The 16,953-nt window shown below is 39.3% G+C and overlaps 2 protein-coding genes across 4 annotated transcripts in view; both read right to left on the bottom strand.

Annotated features, from left to right (window-relative positions):
- The window catches only part of LOC138045778 (BTB and MATH domain-containing protein 36-like), a 10,038-nt gene extending 5,605 nt beyond the window's left edge, over window positions 1-4,433 (bottom strand). The window contains exons 1-2 of one of the 2 annotated variants that reach the window (XM_068892400.1): window positions 3,900-4,433; window positions 2,096-3,092 (exon numbers count right to left, since the gene is read on the bottom strand). In XM_068892400.1, coding sequence (XP_068748501.1) covers window positions 2,096-2,674 — 579 coding nt within the window. In that variant the 5' untranslated portion in view covers window positions 2,675-3,092; window positions 3,900-4,433. Of the gene's footprint in view, window positions 1-2,095; window positions 3,334-3,899 lie in introns of those variants that run through there. The other variant, XM_068892401.1, reaches the window with a different exon arrangement.
- Window positions 4,434-5,923: 1,490 nt separating this feature from the next.
- Window positions 5,924-10,954, bottom strand: LOC138045777 (BTB and MATH domain-containing protein 36-like). Of its 2 annotated transcripts, none has more exons than XM_068892398.1 (2): window positions 10,036-10,954; window positions 5,924-6,586 (listed from the first exon to the last, which is right to left on the bottom strand). In XM_068892398.1, the coding sequence occupies exons 1-2, from the start codon at window positions 10,673-10,675 to the stop codon at window positions 6,549-6,551; spliced, it is 678 nt and encodes a 225-aa protein (XP_068748499.1). In that variant the 5' UTR covers window positions 10,676-10,954; the 3' UTR covers window positions 5,924-6,548. The 2 variants fall into 2 exon arrangements, with proteins under 2 accessions (XP_068748499.1, XP_068748500.1); XM_068892399.1 differs by having other exon boundaries at window positions 5,924-7,720; window positions 10,036-10,948.
- Between the last annotated feature and the right edge of the window lie 5,999 nt (window positions 10,955-16,953).

The raw sequence follows: 16,953 nt of genomic DNA, 5'->3' as shown, positions 1-16,953 counted from the left end.
TGGTATTAGCCGTCCTCGCTGATGTGTTGACACGGATGAGCGTTCTTCGAGGTTCCGTATTCACCTTTTGGTGTTTTTTTGAGAGTAGAAATACTGTTGGAACGTTGTTCATGTAAGTTTTCTTACCACCTTCGAAGTGTTGACTACAAACTCGATGACCGTTTGTCGGTTTAAAGTCTTTTCTTGAAATTTTTTGAATCCATATTTTTGTGGTAGCGCACTGTAAGTGCACTACACACTATGTCACCGGGTTGTAAGGGTGTAAGAGTGTAAGAGCGTAAGAGGGTGAGAGTTTAATTCCGTGGTGACAACAGGCCCGCAGCCCGTGCATAACTCACGAACATAAACAGGTCTGTTGAAAGCGTGCTTGAGTTTCAACAAAATGAGCTCCAAAATGGGCAGGAATTTGTGACGCTGATGAATAATAAGGTAGCTTCTATTTCCAAAACGATGGAATTACCTGGTGGTAAATAACCTAATCTAGGAGAGTAAATTTTGGACTTTAGAGAAACAATGGTCAACGTCAAGAGATGGGCGATTGTGATCTTTGTGTTGAATTCGCACATTTCTTGTCAATCTTTAAAACACTTGAAAGAGAAAAAACCAAACTAACAAAACAAAAACCCGGTGGCTTGCCATCATTTTGACACAGATGTATCCTTTTTTTCGCGAGTAAACATGCAAGGTAACATGAAAACGGCGCACGCTGAATTCGATGTCACTTTCGATTTTGAGATTTACTTGAGCAGCCAAAAGTACGATAGAAAAAGTGAACGTAGCCAAAATCTCCCAAAATGTTTTTCGCCGATGGTAATTTTGTATATTCGCGGTTCAAGATTTATGTTGTTTTCACGTCGCAAATGTTGTTGCTAATACCAAAAATTATATTTCATTCTCTTCCTAAAAACTGTGTATCAATATTTATCTACTTTTTCATCAACATTTGTTTTGTATAAAGCAGGCTAACAAAATCTGTACCTTGCTTAGTTCGAATCTGTGAGCGTTAAAATAGAATTTTCGGTGCTATGTTTCTGACACGGCAAGTCGTACATTTTGAGGTCACCCATACTAACTTCGCTCGACAGCGCTTGACTTCCGTACAAATTTGTCTTGGAAAGATGTCAAAATCTCAGACACGCTTAAACTTGAGGTGCAAAGAAGGGAACTTGAAAATGAGTAACATGTCACCCTCGAAGCCCATGTATCTCGATTCCCTTTTACTTTCTTCAGTCTTTCTGGGTTTAGTATTTTACAAGTAACCACATGTATTCTCAGGGCCCGGCTATTTACGTAAGACATCTATCATGACACTGATGTGATTTAAAGTACCAAAACAATACCGTGTACAATAAGAGTTGCATATTACGCAAAGACAAACCTTGAATCTCCTGGAAAACAAAACCCATCTCAATTGACAATTATGGAATGAAGCGCTGTGTACATTACTGCACTACCACACGTACGCATTGCGTGCCTATTTTTTTCAGTTTCTTGTCTTTGGGAAATTTATAAAAAGAAACACCCCTGTTGCGTTTATCGTTGTTAAAAGAGCCTGGGACGCAGCAAGTGAATCCTCCTGTATTAGCTCCAGCCGCCATCTTGGATCAATGACTACAACTACCAGAACTGTTTGCGCGCGTGACGTCATCGTGCAGGTGAGCTATTATAATTTACAGTTGGCCCCCCAGTTAACCCCATCTAGACCCTCTTTTCAATTCTAAACGAAATTGTCAACTTGCTTGAGTGTTGCAATTCCAGCGACTTTCACAAGCTACACAACCAGTTGCAAAATTAGTTGAGATTTCTTACCACGACAAGAGATATTCTTTACCACGCGATCCAACATGATTGCTCCCCCACCACTCCACCCCACCCCCTTATTTGCGGAAAAGAAAGGTGGGGGAGTTTTTGGTTTTTGCAGCTAGTCGTCGGTTAAGGCAGGGAATCTATTCTCGCATTTACTATGCTTCGGCTACGGAAGAAAGACTTTGTTCTTTACGTTAATTGAATACCTAGTCGTTGAAAAAATTAGGGCCGTAAAGCCATACAATACGCCAAGTTTAGAAAGGCAATGTTCATAAAGTTTGAAACTCACTTTTTGCATTTTCCCAAATAGACCCCAACGTTCTACCTCAAGGAATTCCATAATCCCTTCAGCAATCCGCAAATAGTTGTCTGGTTCAATTTGGTCACGCTTTCCATGTCCTTTTAATTCCGTTAAATTTAATGTACGTGCCTCATAGATGCATGTCGATATTAGAGATTTTATTTCGTACTTTTGAGCGTAGACCAACATACCCAACACGTCGTCCTCTTTCCTGCTTTTGACCATAGATACCATGAGATTAACACTCTTCTGAGCAATGGAATCTATTTGGTATTCATGAGCAAGTTCAAACAGGAAGTAGCAATTTCTTTGGGTGATTAGCTTCTCTTCTAGGGATGGATACATCATCTGCAACATTTCCTCGAATTCGCTTGCTTTTTTCCCGGGAAGAGAGATTTCAGCGTTATCTTTCTCCTTGAAATCTGTTGTGAACATTCTTTCGAAGACAGGAGACCAAAATGCAAGAGTGCCTCGATGAACGTGGAATCTTTGATCTTCAACAACAAGAACGACATCACTCAACTTCCATGGCTCTGAGAAATGTGGAGGGTAACTTTTAGCCGCCATTGTGTGTAGTTGGACGCTTAAAAGACTTGTAAATGCAATCGAAATAACTGGAGTAATGATGTAGCTCCTTTGGTGGGCTCAATGTTGGCGTCAGTTGAAGTAATAAATGCAAGATTATGCAACGAAAAATCAACCACGTGACATCACTTGACAAGTCACGCGAGAAGGAAATTGGAAGAAGGGGTCCTGAGGCCGTGCTATATAGGTTGTACCTTTTTCTTTTTTGTTGAGCGAGTTCATTGCGTATTGTTCCATGTACGGTCCATTTATCAGTTATAATTTAGCTGTCTCTTATTGTTATTTTAAATTTTGAAGCAGGTGTTAATTAGCAGGTCTCGTATATGGTCAGTGAGATGTAAGTTCCAGCCAAATTGTTATGCAACAAAACTGGAGATGACGTGAGTAAGTCGAAGCATGTCTGTAAAGGAACAGCATATTTGTTGACTGAACGTAACAGAATATTCGTCTCAACGAAAAATTCGGCCAGACAGCTACATGGTTATTAAGTTTCATCTGTCTATGGCTCATGGACTCTGAGAATAAAGTCTTCGCTCAATCACCACGCTTTAATGATTACTACAAGTCACGACTTAATTGACTAATCACATCAACGGATAGAGTGTTTTTTACCATCTACTGACGTTACACTGAATCACTTGACTCTGAGGATACTTTCGCCAGAAGCTCATCAAGGGGAGCCTATCTCCCATACTTGGCCTAGAGTCAACCGTTTCCCGAGTATTTATAAGGGAATTTAAGAAAAGGCGACGGCTACGACTACGACATCGCCACAAAACAGTAATATCATTGGTTAAAAGAGCATAAACAATCGTGCTGCACGTGCAGCACGGATTTTGGCAAATATCTTAGTGGTCCTCTGCATATACAACGACGTGAAATCACCAAATTTGAAGGTTTTCATAATTAGTCCCTCCAAAATGGCGGACGCCCAGACTCGATCCAGACCTTCCGCTCTCTAAGAATGGCCGCCGATCGTTATAGAGAAATGTATGGAGAAAATTGAAGAAGTGGAAATTTCAGATCTATAGTGGCATACACGACATTTGCCGACCTCTAAATGTAAAGTGTACGTACCATATCATTATTTACAGTAGTTTTGGTCTCTCGAAAGTTCGCCAACGTGCCGCCAACAACACATTTTACGAACGGCTGTTACAATTCCTTAAGCTCTCTAATTATTTCAAAAAAGCTCAGAGGTGCTTACCTTCCCTCCACATTTTAGAACATTCCGTTGATGTGAATCCTTGGTGCCGACCTCTCTAATCGTCGATCGATGTTCAAACTTTAAAACGTGATAAAAGTCAGCCTTTATCCATTCCCCAAATTGCCGCCCAAATTGCGATAAAAGAGGTAAAAATACATCCATTTCTGCGATAAAAGCGGTACAAAACGCACCACTGCGCTTATTATTCCTTGTGAAAAGTAGAGTTTCTGTCTCCAGTTTGTTTTGATCGCCATCTTTACAGGTGGGTACTTCATATATGATTATTATTATACAGAATATCGCTGGCTAAGTGTACTGTGGGCCCTGATTTTTGAAAATTATTTTTACTCTGCCAAGTCACACGCATGAAACGAAGTTGTTTCTTCTCTCTAAAATCGTCATTCGAACAGGAGCCCAGACTCTAGTTTCCCCTTTTTCATTCTCCCTTGTATTGACAACCTCAAAAAAGAAATTAAATTGATTCAGATCCTTTGATAGAGTGTTATTTCAGTCCTTGTTTTTTCTATGTACTGCTTTCTTTATGCCGCCATCTTGATAATTTGAAACCGCGTGCCAAATACTTCGCGGGCGCAAAATGTCGCCGATTTCTGGTAATGCTGATTAACTATGTTTTCAGGAATACACTAAACTAGACCATCGTAATTAATTTTTAAAAAAAACTTAAGCTACAGCAGTTCTGTGAATAGCGCCTTTGTGAAATAAGACCCTCCCTCAATTCGAGCAAATAGTTTGACAAGTATTATTAAGGAACGGCACTCTTTAATCATCATTTTCCGATTATCCATGTTACAGCAGATTCTACACATGTCAGGAATATATGCAGCGTGCTTATCTGGTACTAAAATATGTACATCTCTGATGATTCATTATGCACGAGCGTTTTCAAGCAACGGAAGGCAACTGGAAGTTGGGTGTTCCTAACTTGTCTTGGCGCTCAAACATTTGTACTGCTCCCAGACAGACCATTTGTTGGAAACTTTCTCCGAAGTTACCTTCGTGACTATTCTTATACATTGTGGGGATTGAATCGCTAATTAGGAAATCTACCACGTACAGCCCTTCTCGTCGAAAAGGGCTTGAAACTCACCTCTGATTAAACTGCCATCTGAGATTGAATGCAACAATACTGCGATTGAGTTCGTTGTTGGTTCTCTCTTTGCTCCGAGAGGTTTTTCTCCCGATACTCCGGTTTTCCCCTCTCCTCAAAAAGAAATATTTCTAAATTCAAATTCGATCGTATGCAGGACCTCCCTGAAAACCACTTTCGGGTTAGTAGAGTTTCCAGGGTAAATATCACTAATTATGTATTACTTTTTATTAACTCGTTGTGAAATTGCAGAAGAGATGAAAGAAAACAAACTATCATGCTTGTAGAGAGTCAGAGGGGGAACAACTAACAAATAAAGTATTGCTATTTTGGAAGCAAGGAAAACGGAAGTTAGATTTTCGTGGACGAAAATTCTGTGAGATTAGAAGCTTGCTCTCATGTCAAAACAGTTTTTAAGATCATCGCTGTTAGCATAAGAAATCGTATGAACACCACTGCACTTCGTCATGGTGATCTATGGGCACGAGCAACGTTTTGAAAGTTCTCAAACTTTTGAGAACTTTTAAGTTCACCCAATATAAATTATTTTCTTTTGTATACAATCACCCTTTTTTTCCGTGATAAAATAGAAAAAAAAAGGTTTTTATTGATTACTAGACCGAATAGATGGAGAGAGTTAAAGAGACAGAGTCGTTAGGCAACAAAATTTCCTATAGCAGAGACTGGGATGATGATCCTCTTTTGGTTGTAAACATGAAGGTACTATGGCCTTATTGCCTCGAAAACGGTCTTTGACATCATTGGAACCCTTCCATTTCCATTGACTAGTTATAGACAAATCCACAATTTAACTAAACGACGTTGTCCTCCACAAGCTTCATTATACGTATGTTTCCCGTTACTGAATCATACAAGGATATGAAATCCCATAATTAGACAAAATAGAAGGGCAAGATGGGCACTGGGACAGAATTGTCTCCTTTATTCAAAACGAGTTTATTACTTTTTAAGTCATTACAATAATAAAAATCAAACTAGGTTACACGAAATGGTTTTACCTCACAGCAACAGCAACAGTTTATTGTACCCATAGCGTAAATGAAGTTAATTTTTAACAATAACATAAAGGAAAATTTAAGTTTAATTAAGGATGTGAAATAGCTAATTCAAATACACTTAAAATTAAAAGAGTAACATGAAGCATTAAATACAGGAACCCTTCATTTTGCTAACAACTACAGTAGATCAGACTTCAAATTACTCACATTATTCAAAAAAAAAAAAAAATCCAAAATACTATAAGGTTATCGAGGGACCCATGACTTAGTCTCACATGACTCCCTTAAAACGTTTCAACAAAATTTTCTCAATACCAATATCGCTGGACTTCTTCCGTGTAACTTTGGCATCGAGCAATGACAAGAGGATATGACGTCAGAGAGTGGGTCCTATTCCCGTGAAAACAATTTAAAAGCTATTCATTATTGGTCCTGTGTCATACTCTGTGGTTATTTCAAGGACAAGACCTTAATGGTCAGTAAAGGGTGAACGAGGACTGCTCAGTCATGGGAACCCTCGCCTTAACAGTTGAAAATAACCTCTGCAGCATGGGCACAGTCTAAAAAGAAATTTCAGATATTAGCAGACTGTAATTATTTTCTAAGAAGAGCACGTGAATAAAAATAGGCTCAGGAGCTTGAGAGTTGATTGAGGCATCGTGAATACGATCTTCCAGAGGTCACCTTTTGTCATGTGATCCAGCAATTATTGTAAAAAGATAACGTATTAAAAGGGAACATAAGAAGCCACAAATGAACACCATACTGCCCTTACTGCTGCTGAAGCTTCTCAGATAGAAGCGAAAGTTAATGAGCTTGTTTTTATTTTCGTGTTCTTCGAAGAGGGGAATTACACTGTCTAAATTTCAGATACTTAACATGGTGCACAAAGATTAGCTCCCTTCGCTCATGTTCTCTTGGCAATGAATATTAGTCTTTGAGGAGTGAATCATTTGTGAACTATTTAACATTGTCTTTAACCCTGCTTACACCTGATGATAAACATGCGAAGCAGGAAGTCAGCATACTGGACTAAATCTTGTAACTTGACAAGTTAAGCAATGATGATTTAGTAGCATTATACGAATATGTCACCTTCTATTGGGGATCAACCGCTGACAAATGTTTTACCAGGTTCTTTTGTAAGATTGATGAAAGCTGATTTTCGTTGGTTTTGGTTGAATTGTAGGAGGTTTGCAATCAATCTCTAGAAACGCAGATATAACAATAACGAAATATACATATTCTGGACGGCGAAAAAAAGAAGTTAGTTTACAAATCTCTCATCTTCCATGCCCATCCAACATGGTGGCGATGACGCAATACACAAACTACTTGGACCACGCATAAATTAGATAAGAGTGTTTCTCTATCAATTCGTGGTCTCGCTCCAGCACGGTAACAAATGGATCTTTTATATATATACACTTTACGTGCGAAAACAGACAAAGGGCTGCCGCTTAAACCAATCAGGAGAAGCCACGTAACGCATGACTGCTTCTGCCATGTTTTTAAAGGGAATGATGACAACTTATTTTTGCGGGAAGGGTTATTCTAAAAATAGATTCCTTTGTCACTTTGCTGGGGAGCCCATCCATTTCCTAAAGGGCACTCTTTATCTAATTCACTCTTGTCTGGACTGATGCTCTTCTTTATTTTTCAAAGCAATTGAATTTCAAATATTTAACGATTGCCTAATAAAATCAAAGGAAATGCATCTTAACATTATGAAGAAGGGTGAAAAGAAACTTAGAAACGACTAACTAACAAAGGGATGAATTAAATCACACTTCGCAAAGTTGTTTGGCTTACTTAATGGCAAACGACAAACGCAAATTGAAAAAAAAAAAAAAAGACACGAACTCTGAAAGTTGATAATCCTAAATACTATCCTTAATCGTAAATATAAAACAGAAAGTACCTACAAAATAATTTCGAAAGCGACATATGAGTAACCATGTACCAAAAAGATCCTAACTAGAAACCAAGATATATAAGTTCGTACTTAATAAGGACGCTCGCGCCAAAATCTTTCTACGGTAAAATTTTCTTCATTTCTCGCCTAGAGTTAGGTCATAAAGTACTCCAAAAATGAAAAAAAAAAAAAAAAGAAATGGGGGTCACCGACTTTGTTTCGGAGAAAATGGCAGTGGAAAAATGCCTTAATTTCGAGAAATCGGTCATAACAACGAGATGTAGCCTGATCTGCTCATCCATCGAAAGTCATAGAAATAAACGGTTAGAGTGAAGGTTTACGTGCTGAGGTTTTTAGGAGTGAGGGGAGCAAGCAGTTACTATGGCACAAGGAGCAAGGATGGCACAGTCGGTTAGTGCGCGGTCTTGGTGCAAGAGGTTCTGAGTTGGATTCCCGCATCTCGCATCCTTGTTTCGACTTCTTTGCTTTCCGTGTAGCTAAGTAGCTTTAAATAATACCCATAAAACGGAATACTGATGGGAGGGGGGAGTAAAATGAGCGCACCGTCGACCTCAGGTTTGTCAGTTGAATTACTGTTAAATATGGTTACTTTACTTTTGAAAGAAAATGTTTAAAAAAAAAAGATAACTTCTTACGGTGGAAATTTTTTCATTTCATCATATTTTGTAGATAGTAAGTAAAGTAAGTGATTCATGATTGAAAAAATCTGGGTCACCGATGACCTAAACGAGCAAAATAAATGTGATTTTGCAAAGCTCTTGGAAAAATTCAATTGTCACGTTTTTGCGCGACCTGTCGGGGAAGGACTGGAACCCAAGAGAGAATCGATCGTTGAAGGAATGAAAGGTTTTTAATTCCCCCCCCCCCCCCCCAAAAAAAAACAAAAAAAAACAAAAGCAAACAAACAAACAAAAAAAAAAACTTTCTCGACCGTAGAAACGAAGTTTTAAGTAGTCTTTATCTTCATTTGGTTAGTGTTTATATCATATCTCTCCATTGTCGTCATGCTCATCTTCTGGAGTGTGTTTTTAGTGAAATTTAATCGCTCGTCGTTTCCACGCAGGTCCGCACTATTCAAGCGGACGAGGACGAAAATACTGCTCTATTTTCACGAAAGTAAAGGAAAAGAACTTCAAAAACATGCATTCATTTTGAACTTAAGTTCGTAGGGTAATAAAAGCATTTGAAAAAAACAGCGCCATTAAATTTACGCAACGGTTCGTCCTCGAGTTTTCCAAACTTTCAGCCACTACTTGATCAGTTACCTTTTCCAGAGCTTTTCCATCCTCCCGCTAACTTCTCTTTAATGTTTCATGATGATTCGGAAATAAATGTGCCATTCTTTTGCCGGCCTGGATTTTTTCCCCGGCGTTTTTGTCGCCGTGTTATTTTATGAATTATTATGAAAGTGCACGACTGATAAAGCAACGCGAACATCAGTCGTGCAGTAGTCTACTTGACTTTCCTAAATATTTTTAATCAATTTTGACTGATTACGATCCTCTCTGATCCAACGCTGTGCAAGACTTATCGTCCACGGTGTCTGCAAAGGTTTTACTAATACACGAAGTAATGCGTGACATATTACAGTCGCGTTACCTGCCCAGTAACCTTGTGCACAAACCATTAGCGCGAACGTCCTTAAATGGGGAAGTACACAATTTCTTTATTGTATGACTTACTACTCTTGTTTTTGTTCATTTGTCAATGAGCTAAAATTATAAGAAAATTTGTTTTTGTTTATTTACCAATTTCAGTCGTTTTCACGGCTTTGAGGATTTTGAAATATTTCTTGTTTCAGAATCTGAACGAAGCTGTCAAAAGGATATTGCTTGCTTGGTGCAACTCCGGAGATTTTCACAAGCTAAGTTGAAGGTATCGGCTGTATTTGAGCATTTAAATCAAGTAACGTAGTGGCAACAGAAGAAAGACTATTACACGTCACGTTTCTCCTGTCGGTGTCCCTCTTCAAATAATTCAAATAATCAGTCGTGTTACTAGGATACTTTTCATAATTAAAATTATACATAAAGAACAACCTTTACCACCATGATCAAAAAAGCTTTTACTCACATATTGCAGTTTTAACGTACAGATGCTCTTTACACCTCCGCCGCGTTGAACTGCGCTTCATGCCTTGGCAAGTCGCATTAAGATCCTCATTTTGTTTCTCAAGACGTTCTATAATCCCTTCAGCAATGCGCAAATAGTTGTCTGGTTCAATTTGGTCACGCTTTTCATGCTGTTTTAATTCTTTTAAACTTAATCGCCGAGCTTCATAAATGCAGGTTGATACGAGTGGTTCAATTTGGTACGTTTGTGCGTAGACCAGCATACCTAACACGTCCTTCTCTGTCCTGTCTTTGACCATAGAAACCATGAGATTAACACTCTTATGAGAAATGGAATCTATTTGGTATTCACGAGCAAGTTCAAACAGGAAATAGCAATTTCTTTGGGTGATTAGCTTCTCTTCTAGGGATGGATACATCATCTGCAACATTTCATCAAATTGGCTTGCTTTTTTCCCGGGAAGAGAGATTTCATCAATATCTTTCTCCTTGAAATCTGTTGTGAACATTCTTTCGAAGACAGGAGACCAAAACGCAAGAGTGCTTCGATGAACATGGAATCTTTGATCTTCAACAACAAGAACGACATCGCTCAACTTCCATGGCTCTGAGAAATGTGGTGGGTAGTTTGTGGCCGCCATTGCGTGTAGTTAGACGATTGAAAGACGGTTAAATGCTCAGAACTATCGTTTACCTCGCTCAAAATGGAGGTCTGTTGAACAGGCAAGCCCTCGTGACGTCGGCCCCTGGAAGAGATCGAATCCGGAATCCGGAATCCGGAATCCGGAACCGGAATAAGAACAAGAAAGGTCGATGATATCCAGTTGTTTTATTTCAGCTTAAAAAGTTGAATGTGATTGACACTCTTTAATCTGCAAAATTGATTTTTATCGATATTGTTGTGACTATAGAGTTCGTACAACCGGCGTCACTCCTGTTTTGAACGGCTCAAGCTACGAGAATGATTCACATTGAGAGTCCTCTTTGTTCCTTGGTGGGGTCTGAGCGAAGTTGTTACCGAAACCATGAATGAAAGGAGTCCAGAAAAGAAAAGCACGTGAAAGACAAAAGAAATTCACTTTTTTTTGAATCACGGTACCTTTCCGAATATTATATATTGGGTATTTACTAATCTCGCAAACTTAGGTAGTCGAGGGGTAATTAGCTCCGGGTCGCACTTGTTTTACGAAGAGACCGTATACTAATATGGTTGGATAAAATTGGCCACTATTGTGACGTATTTATTAACATAACAGTAAAAAGTCACGCCATGCTTAACAAACTAATCAGAGCGTGGCGTGACATGGAAATAATTAAGTAATTAAATGTCTCTTCGGAAAAGGTGGGGGAAGAAATAAGCGCCACAAGGCACACACCGTGTGACCTCCCCACCAAGATCCGGAACTAAGAACCCCGAGGAAAATTAAACTGAAAACAGCGAGGATAAAAGAAAGTCCTGTCGTGACCAGCAGCCCCTGTTTGACCTAGTCATGAACCGGACGCGCACTGACATTGAAAACAGAGGGTAAATAACATATTAATTCTTGCCAAGACCTTAGCTCCTTCGTAAGACAGATAACATATTGATAAAGTAGTACATGGGAACATATTGGTAAAGTAAATAATAAGTGAGAGCGAAAAGAGTTCACAGTGAAAAACCCTCTTAGTATGGCAGCCTCTGACTGACCCACGCATCAGAGAATCCACCGTGGCCCGTTAATACTAACCAGAGATGAGGACAAAATATACTGGTCCCATAACGGACGGTTAAATAGCCATATTGAAAATCACCCCTGCATAGCAGCTCCTGACTGACCTATACAACGGAGATCCAATCGCGGCTTGACTAGTGTCTTAAACGTTTAAAAACAATTAGTTAGCTTTGAGCGAAGGCGGACGAATGTAAGTTCTAAAAGCGTCCGAACGCCATCTACCTAGGGCACGGATTTGCGAATCCGAAAAACCTTTCTCAGACGTATGGCACGCTGCACCAATGCGAAAGCTATGGCTCTTGTAGCGAGAACAATCAAGGCCGAAAAAAGTCAAAGCACGACGGAGCTCAGTGTTAAAAGCATGTGTCGAGATTGCCCCGCCAGCTGCACACGAGAACAAGGAGCCTTTATGGTAACCCCAGAGTTTAATGTAGTCGATTAAGGTCTGCAGGGGGCAAAATGTTTCTGAAGGTTCGCTTTCTATGGTTATGACAAACGGCCAACTGGAAAAGATTGACTGGACTCTGGACTGGACTTTGGACTGGACTCTGGACTGGACCCTGGACTGGACTTTATTAAACGAAGTTAATATTTAACCAATAATATAACGATTAACCGTTTCCATTTAATTATTAACCAGCGAGAATGAGAATGAGAATGGATGTTTTTTTCAAAGGGAACATAAACGAAAAATCTAACAATGCTGCCCAGTAACTTTCAATCAAGTATACTTGATGGGCATACGAACATCGGCTTGAACGCGGCGGCCTAAGGCCACAAGAAGCTTTTCAACTGAGAATGATTTGGTCGGGTCGTAGTGGCCTGTGATCTTATGTACAAATGCTATGGCTGATAGGTACGAGTTGATGGTAGCAGGAGCTAGGCCCTTGGCACATAAAAAGGAAATGAATAATGTGATACACGCGGTCGAAACGGGGAAATGTAAGTCGGCACTCTGATAGCGGGTATAGAATTCAGTAAAGACAACCCAAGCCCATGAGTATTGTTTGCGAGACTGCTCCGACAATGGTCGACAATGAGGAATGTAGTAATTCTTTTAACGTATCGACCACTTCTGCGGGAGAAGGGTCTCGGGAACATGGGTTGGCTCTGGGTCGGCATCTTGGAAGGCTTTCCTGAAATCTACAATCTGTAAACGAGAAAATAGGTGGGTTCATACCAGCGGAATAAGTACACCTTAAGTATACCCGAGCTCAAGTATACTTAAGATCGTCAATGTTTACTTACCGTGATGAGCGTTCATATTAGGATTCAAAGTATGCTTTCAAGGTAATCGTGTTGTCAATCAATTTCCCGCCGCACAACATGCTTGATTGACGTCCGTTTCCGGAATGTGTTTTGATAGTAGATAAGTAAGCTCGTAAGGATGGTCTGAACAAGACTTGCTAGTTACTGCGGCCTCTCTGAAGGCAATGCGTTACCATGGCCACAAAGTAGGCTACTTGAGCTGAAATTAAAGCCGTTCACATCTGAAGGTGGACTCAAGTGTACTTAAGGTATCCTTAGTCCGCTAGTATGAACCCACCTAATAAGTTACCATGGCCACAAAGTAGGCTACTTGAGCTGAAATTAAAGCCGTTCACATCTGAAGTAGGGCTCAAGTGTACTTAAGGTATCCGTAGTCCGCTAGTATGAACCCACCTATTAAGTCCGCCCGGGTATTGTCAACACCGGGTAAATGATAAGCCCGAAACACGATATTATGACGTAGTGATGTTAGGACTTGAAGGTCACGGACTAAGATCATGATCATTGGGTGTTTTTAAGTGTGCTTATTGATAATTTCTGGGTTCACACTAGGCACTAAGTCTGTCTTAGCCTAAGTCAAGCCAAGTCACATTAAGTCCGCTTAAGCGTTCAGACTTATCTAGAAGACAAATTCCTTCCGTGCAAAGCTGTCATCATTACTGGGTTGCCAACCCAGTCGGAATCTGTCTTTAATTTCGTCGTTTTTTTATTTTTCGTTTTCTTTTTATTACTGGGTTGCCTATGGCAAACCAGTCGAGGTCTTCGTTTAGTTTGTTTGTTTTCTTTTTTTTCTTTTTTTAGTTTTTTTTTTTTCCCGTGTCGGTAAAAGTTTTTCCTGTCACTCCCCTGGTAAGTGGTGTCTTTGTGCATAGAGTCTTCTATTCGTATGTTCTTAGGATCGAGAGGGTAGTGGAACTGCGTAGATTTCTCTGGTGGACACAGTAGAATCATTAACTTAGCCTGCAATGGCGTCGAAAGTCATGTAACGCGAATGGCGTTTTAGTGGATCCTTAAACAAAATATACCCTTATGGAGCTCAATAATGGAAAGTCAGTTGGATAAACTAGGCAGGAAGCTCAAAAGCGACGAGTACTGGACTTCGACAACAATCTATCGCTGAAGTACATGGTAATTTGACACGATTGAGTTTCTTGTCTTCACGCACGCAATGAAATAGGAAGAGGTTTTCGCCTCTAAGAGCAAATATGTTGTTAGTTTCAATAATTTTTTCGCTGGAAAAGGATTCTGTGGTATTTTCTGCCTTTGTGAATTATAATATCATGTTGTGTATTGAATTTTCGAGCTTAAGGTTGAAATGTGATATGGGAGAAGTTTTTTAGTATTGCTCTGTAAGCAGGAAGGGTTCACAGGCCTATTGGAAGCGTGCTTGAGTTTCAACAAAATGAGCCCCAAAATCAGTGAAAACTTGTGACGCAGATGAATAATACAGTAGCTGTTATTTCCAAAATGATGGAATTACCTGGTGATAAATAACGTCGTACGCGTCTTGGAGAGTAAATTTTGACTTTGCATAAATAAGAGTTGGGCGATTGTGATCTTTGTTTTGACTTCGCTCATTTCATTGTCAAACTTTATAACACTTGACTGAAAAAGAAACTTACAAAAACCCGGTATCTTGCCATCAGTTGACACAGATGCTTCACTGTTTGGGAGGGAAACATGCCGCGGTAACTTAATCACGGCGCCCGCTGAATTCCGGCCATGTCACTTTTAACCTGCGATCAGGCTCTATTTTAGTTTCGCGTGTTGTGGAGTTGGCGAAACGAAAAATAGAGCCTGACCAAATTCCTCTTCGAAATTCCTTCCGCCCACTTTTTTTGATTGATTGACATGTCCTTCATCGGCCAATCAAATTTACTTCCGTTACACAATACTCGCGAGTTCTCGCGTGTACTTGTGGATGCAAGTAAGATGCACGCCATTTTGTTTTGACCAAGAGTTACTTACCGTGGGAAGATTATTTGTCTCCAGCTTTGGCTTCAATCTAAGAAGTACACGTTTCAAGCATGGGAATGTTACTTTATGTACCTTTCGACTATGTAACTCCAAAGGATGGTGTCGTCCTTCTTCCTCCGAATTGAATCAGCTGAATTTGCAATATTGTATTTAGCTTGACATTTTTGTGACTGAGATAACCTATAGCTAAATGCCGTTACTAATTTCAATCTTTGAAGCGTAGACAAACTGAGAAGTAAGGTACGTAACCTTAAGTTTTGTTGGTAATTTGTTGTTGTTTTAGTTGTTTTCTCATTTCATTGACTCCCAACGTTCCAGAGTCGATTGAAGGAAGCCATGTTATGTTTTATTCCGTGTTAAAATCTCACCTTCCTCGTATATCAGATAAATTCCGTTTTACGTTAGTGGTCATTAAGACCAAATTAAAGGAAGATAGCTGTTTTGAAACTTTTTTGGTTCAAGTTAATGCACCTACCACAACTCTTGAAGCAAAGTTTTTCTAAACCTTTTATTTACATTTTCGTGAAATATTTCGTTGTTACGGCTGCTCTTATTATAAAATCTGCTATTTTACTTCACCGCGTTAAACAATGGAGGGGACAAGACCAAAAGAATATGCTTTCTGATTAATTTCAAGGTGGAAATCCACTGAAAAATTCTTTTTCCAACAGATAATTAGCACAACGGAAGGTGATATATTGTTGATGCTTCACTTTACTTTTGGAACATATTTAAAACTTGTTTCATTCTGCTCAACAACCTCTTGGGACAAATTGATATCGACTGTAGTTGTTTAGACCCTGGATATTTCGTGGAAGTGTCACTATCAGGCAAATGTAATAAATGCACTAAAACATAATTCAGAAAACCTATTCAGTCAAGGAATTACTGTTGAAGGCCATAATAGCATTAATTAAAATATATTGACTTCACGGTTTCTTGTTATGTTCTGATGTGTTTACCATTGGTTCTCACTAGAATTACTTTCCATTCCATAACAATAATATTGCACATAAGGTGACAAGTAACATGGAAGTGATGGTACAAATAAAGTTTTGTCTTCATCAGAAACTGCACTGTTTCAAGGTTACTAACCTGTAAGTGCCTCTTATCTTATAACCTTCCATCAGGCCCATCATTTATCACATGCACTGCAGGAAACGAACCTGATTGCAGGTTAATCAGTGTTCTCAAGATTATCTTCTTTGGCTAACTCCTCATAATATAAACCGTTATTGTGCAACAGAACGATAATAAAGACTATTTGTTCAATGCCAATTTTGAACCATTTCAAATGCATGTACCTACACCAGATAGACCATAGTTAATAGTGGGGAATGGTTATGAAACCTTAAAAATTTATTTGTTGCATGTTTTTGTTCTCTTTTTTGGCCTTGACTGTGCACCAACAAAATAGCTGTTTACTCCGTACTGAGGAACTAACCAACAGAAACGTGTTGGTTACGTAATTCATGCATAGTGTATGAGTGCAAAACAAAAGACTGTGCTCGGGCGTGGACTTTCCAACCTAAATCTTGGCATCTTTGTTTGCTCCTTTCATGTTTCCCGAACTTCAAAAAACCAGTCCCCTCTATTAACTATGGATATACTCAAAGAATGGGCACATTTAATCATGCAGCCAGACTGTAACTGTTAACTCAACTTTAGAAGCAAATTATTATAATTGAAGGCTGCCAAGATGCATAAAGCATCCTGTTTATTGAACTTATCTGATCATTGTGACTGATGTGTGAATCCAACAAAATGGAGCCTACTCACAATGGTAGGTGGATTGAGTACATGTTTTTGGAAACTATCACATTCAACATCTTGTTCTCCTTTTCCTAACTCATACTGAGTGGTCAGCCCTTGCTCCTACCTACTGGCTGCATGGGTAATAGAGACAATTTTGAGGTCATTTTGTTCCTTCACCTTAACCCATTCACACCTAAAGTGCCCCC

Source organism: Montipora capricornis, chromosome 4, assembly GCF_036669925.1.
Source record: "Montipora capricornis isolate CH-2021 chromosome 4, ASM3666992v2, whole genome shotgun sequence".
Classification (NCBI taxonomy): domain Eukaryota; kingdom Metazoa; phylum Cnidaria; class Anthozoa; order Scleractinia; family Acroporidae; genus Montipora; species Montipora capricornis.
Note: the sequence above shows the minus strand (reverse complement) of the source record. Positions and strands in the feature narration are given on the sequence as shown.

Excerpts from the sequence above, each read along its gene's own strand:
- LOC138045777 (XM_068892398.1), bottom strand. The coding sequence starts at position 10,675 with ATGGCGGCCACAAACTACCCACCACATTTCTCAGAGCCATGGAAGTTG. Across the intron at positions 6,587-10,035 it reads GTACGTTAAAACTGCAATAT|ACTGTGCCCATGCTGCAGAG; the intron begins GTGAGTAAAAGC and ends ATTTCTTTTTAG.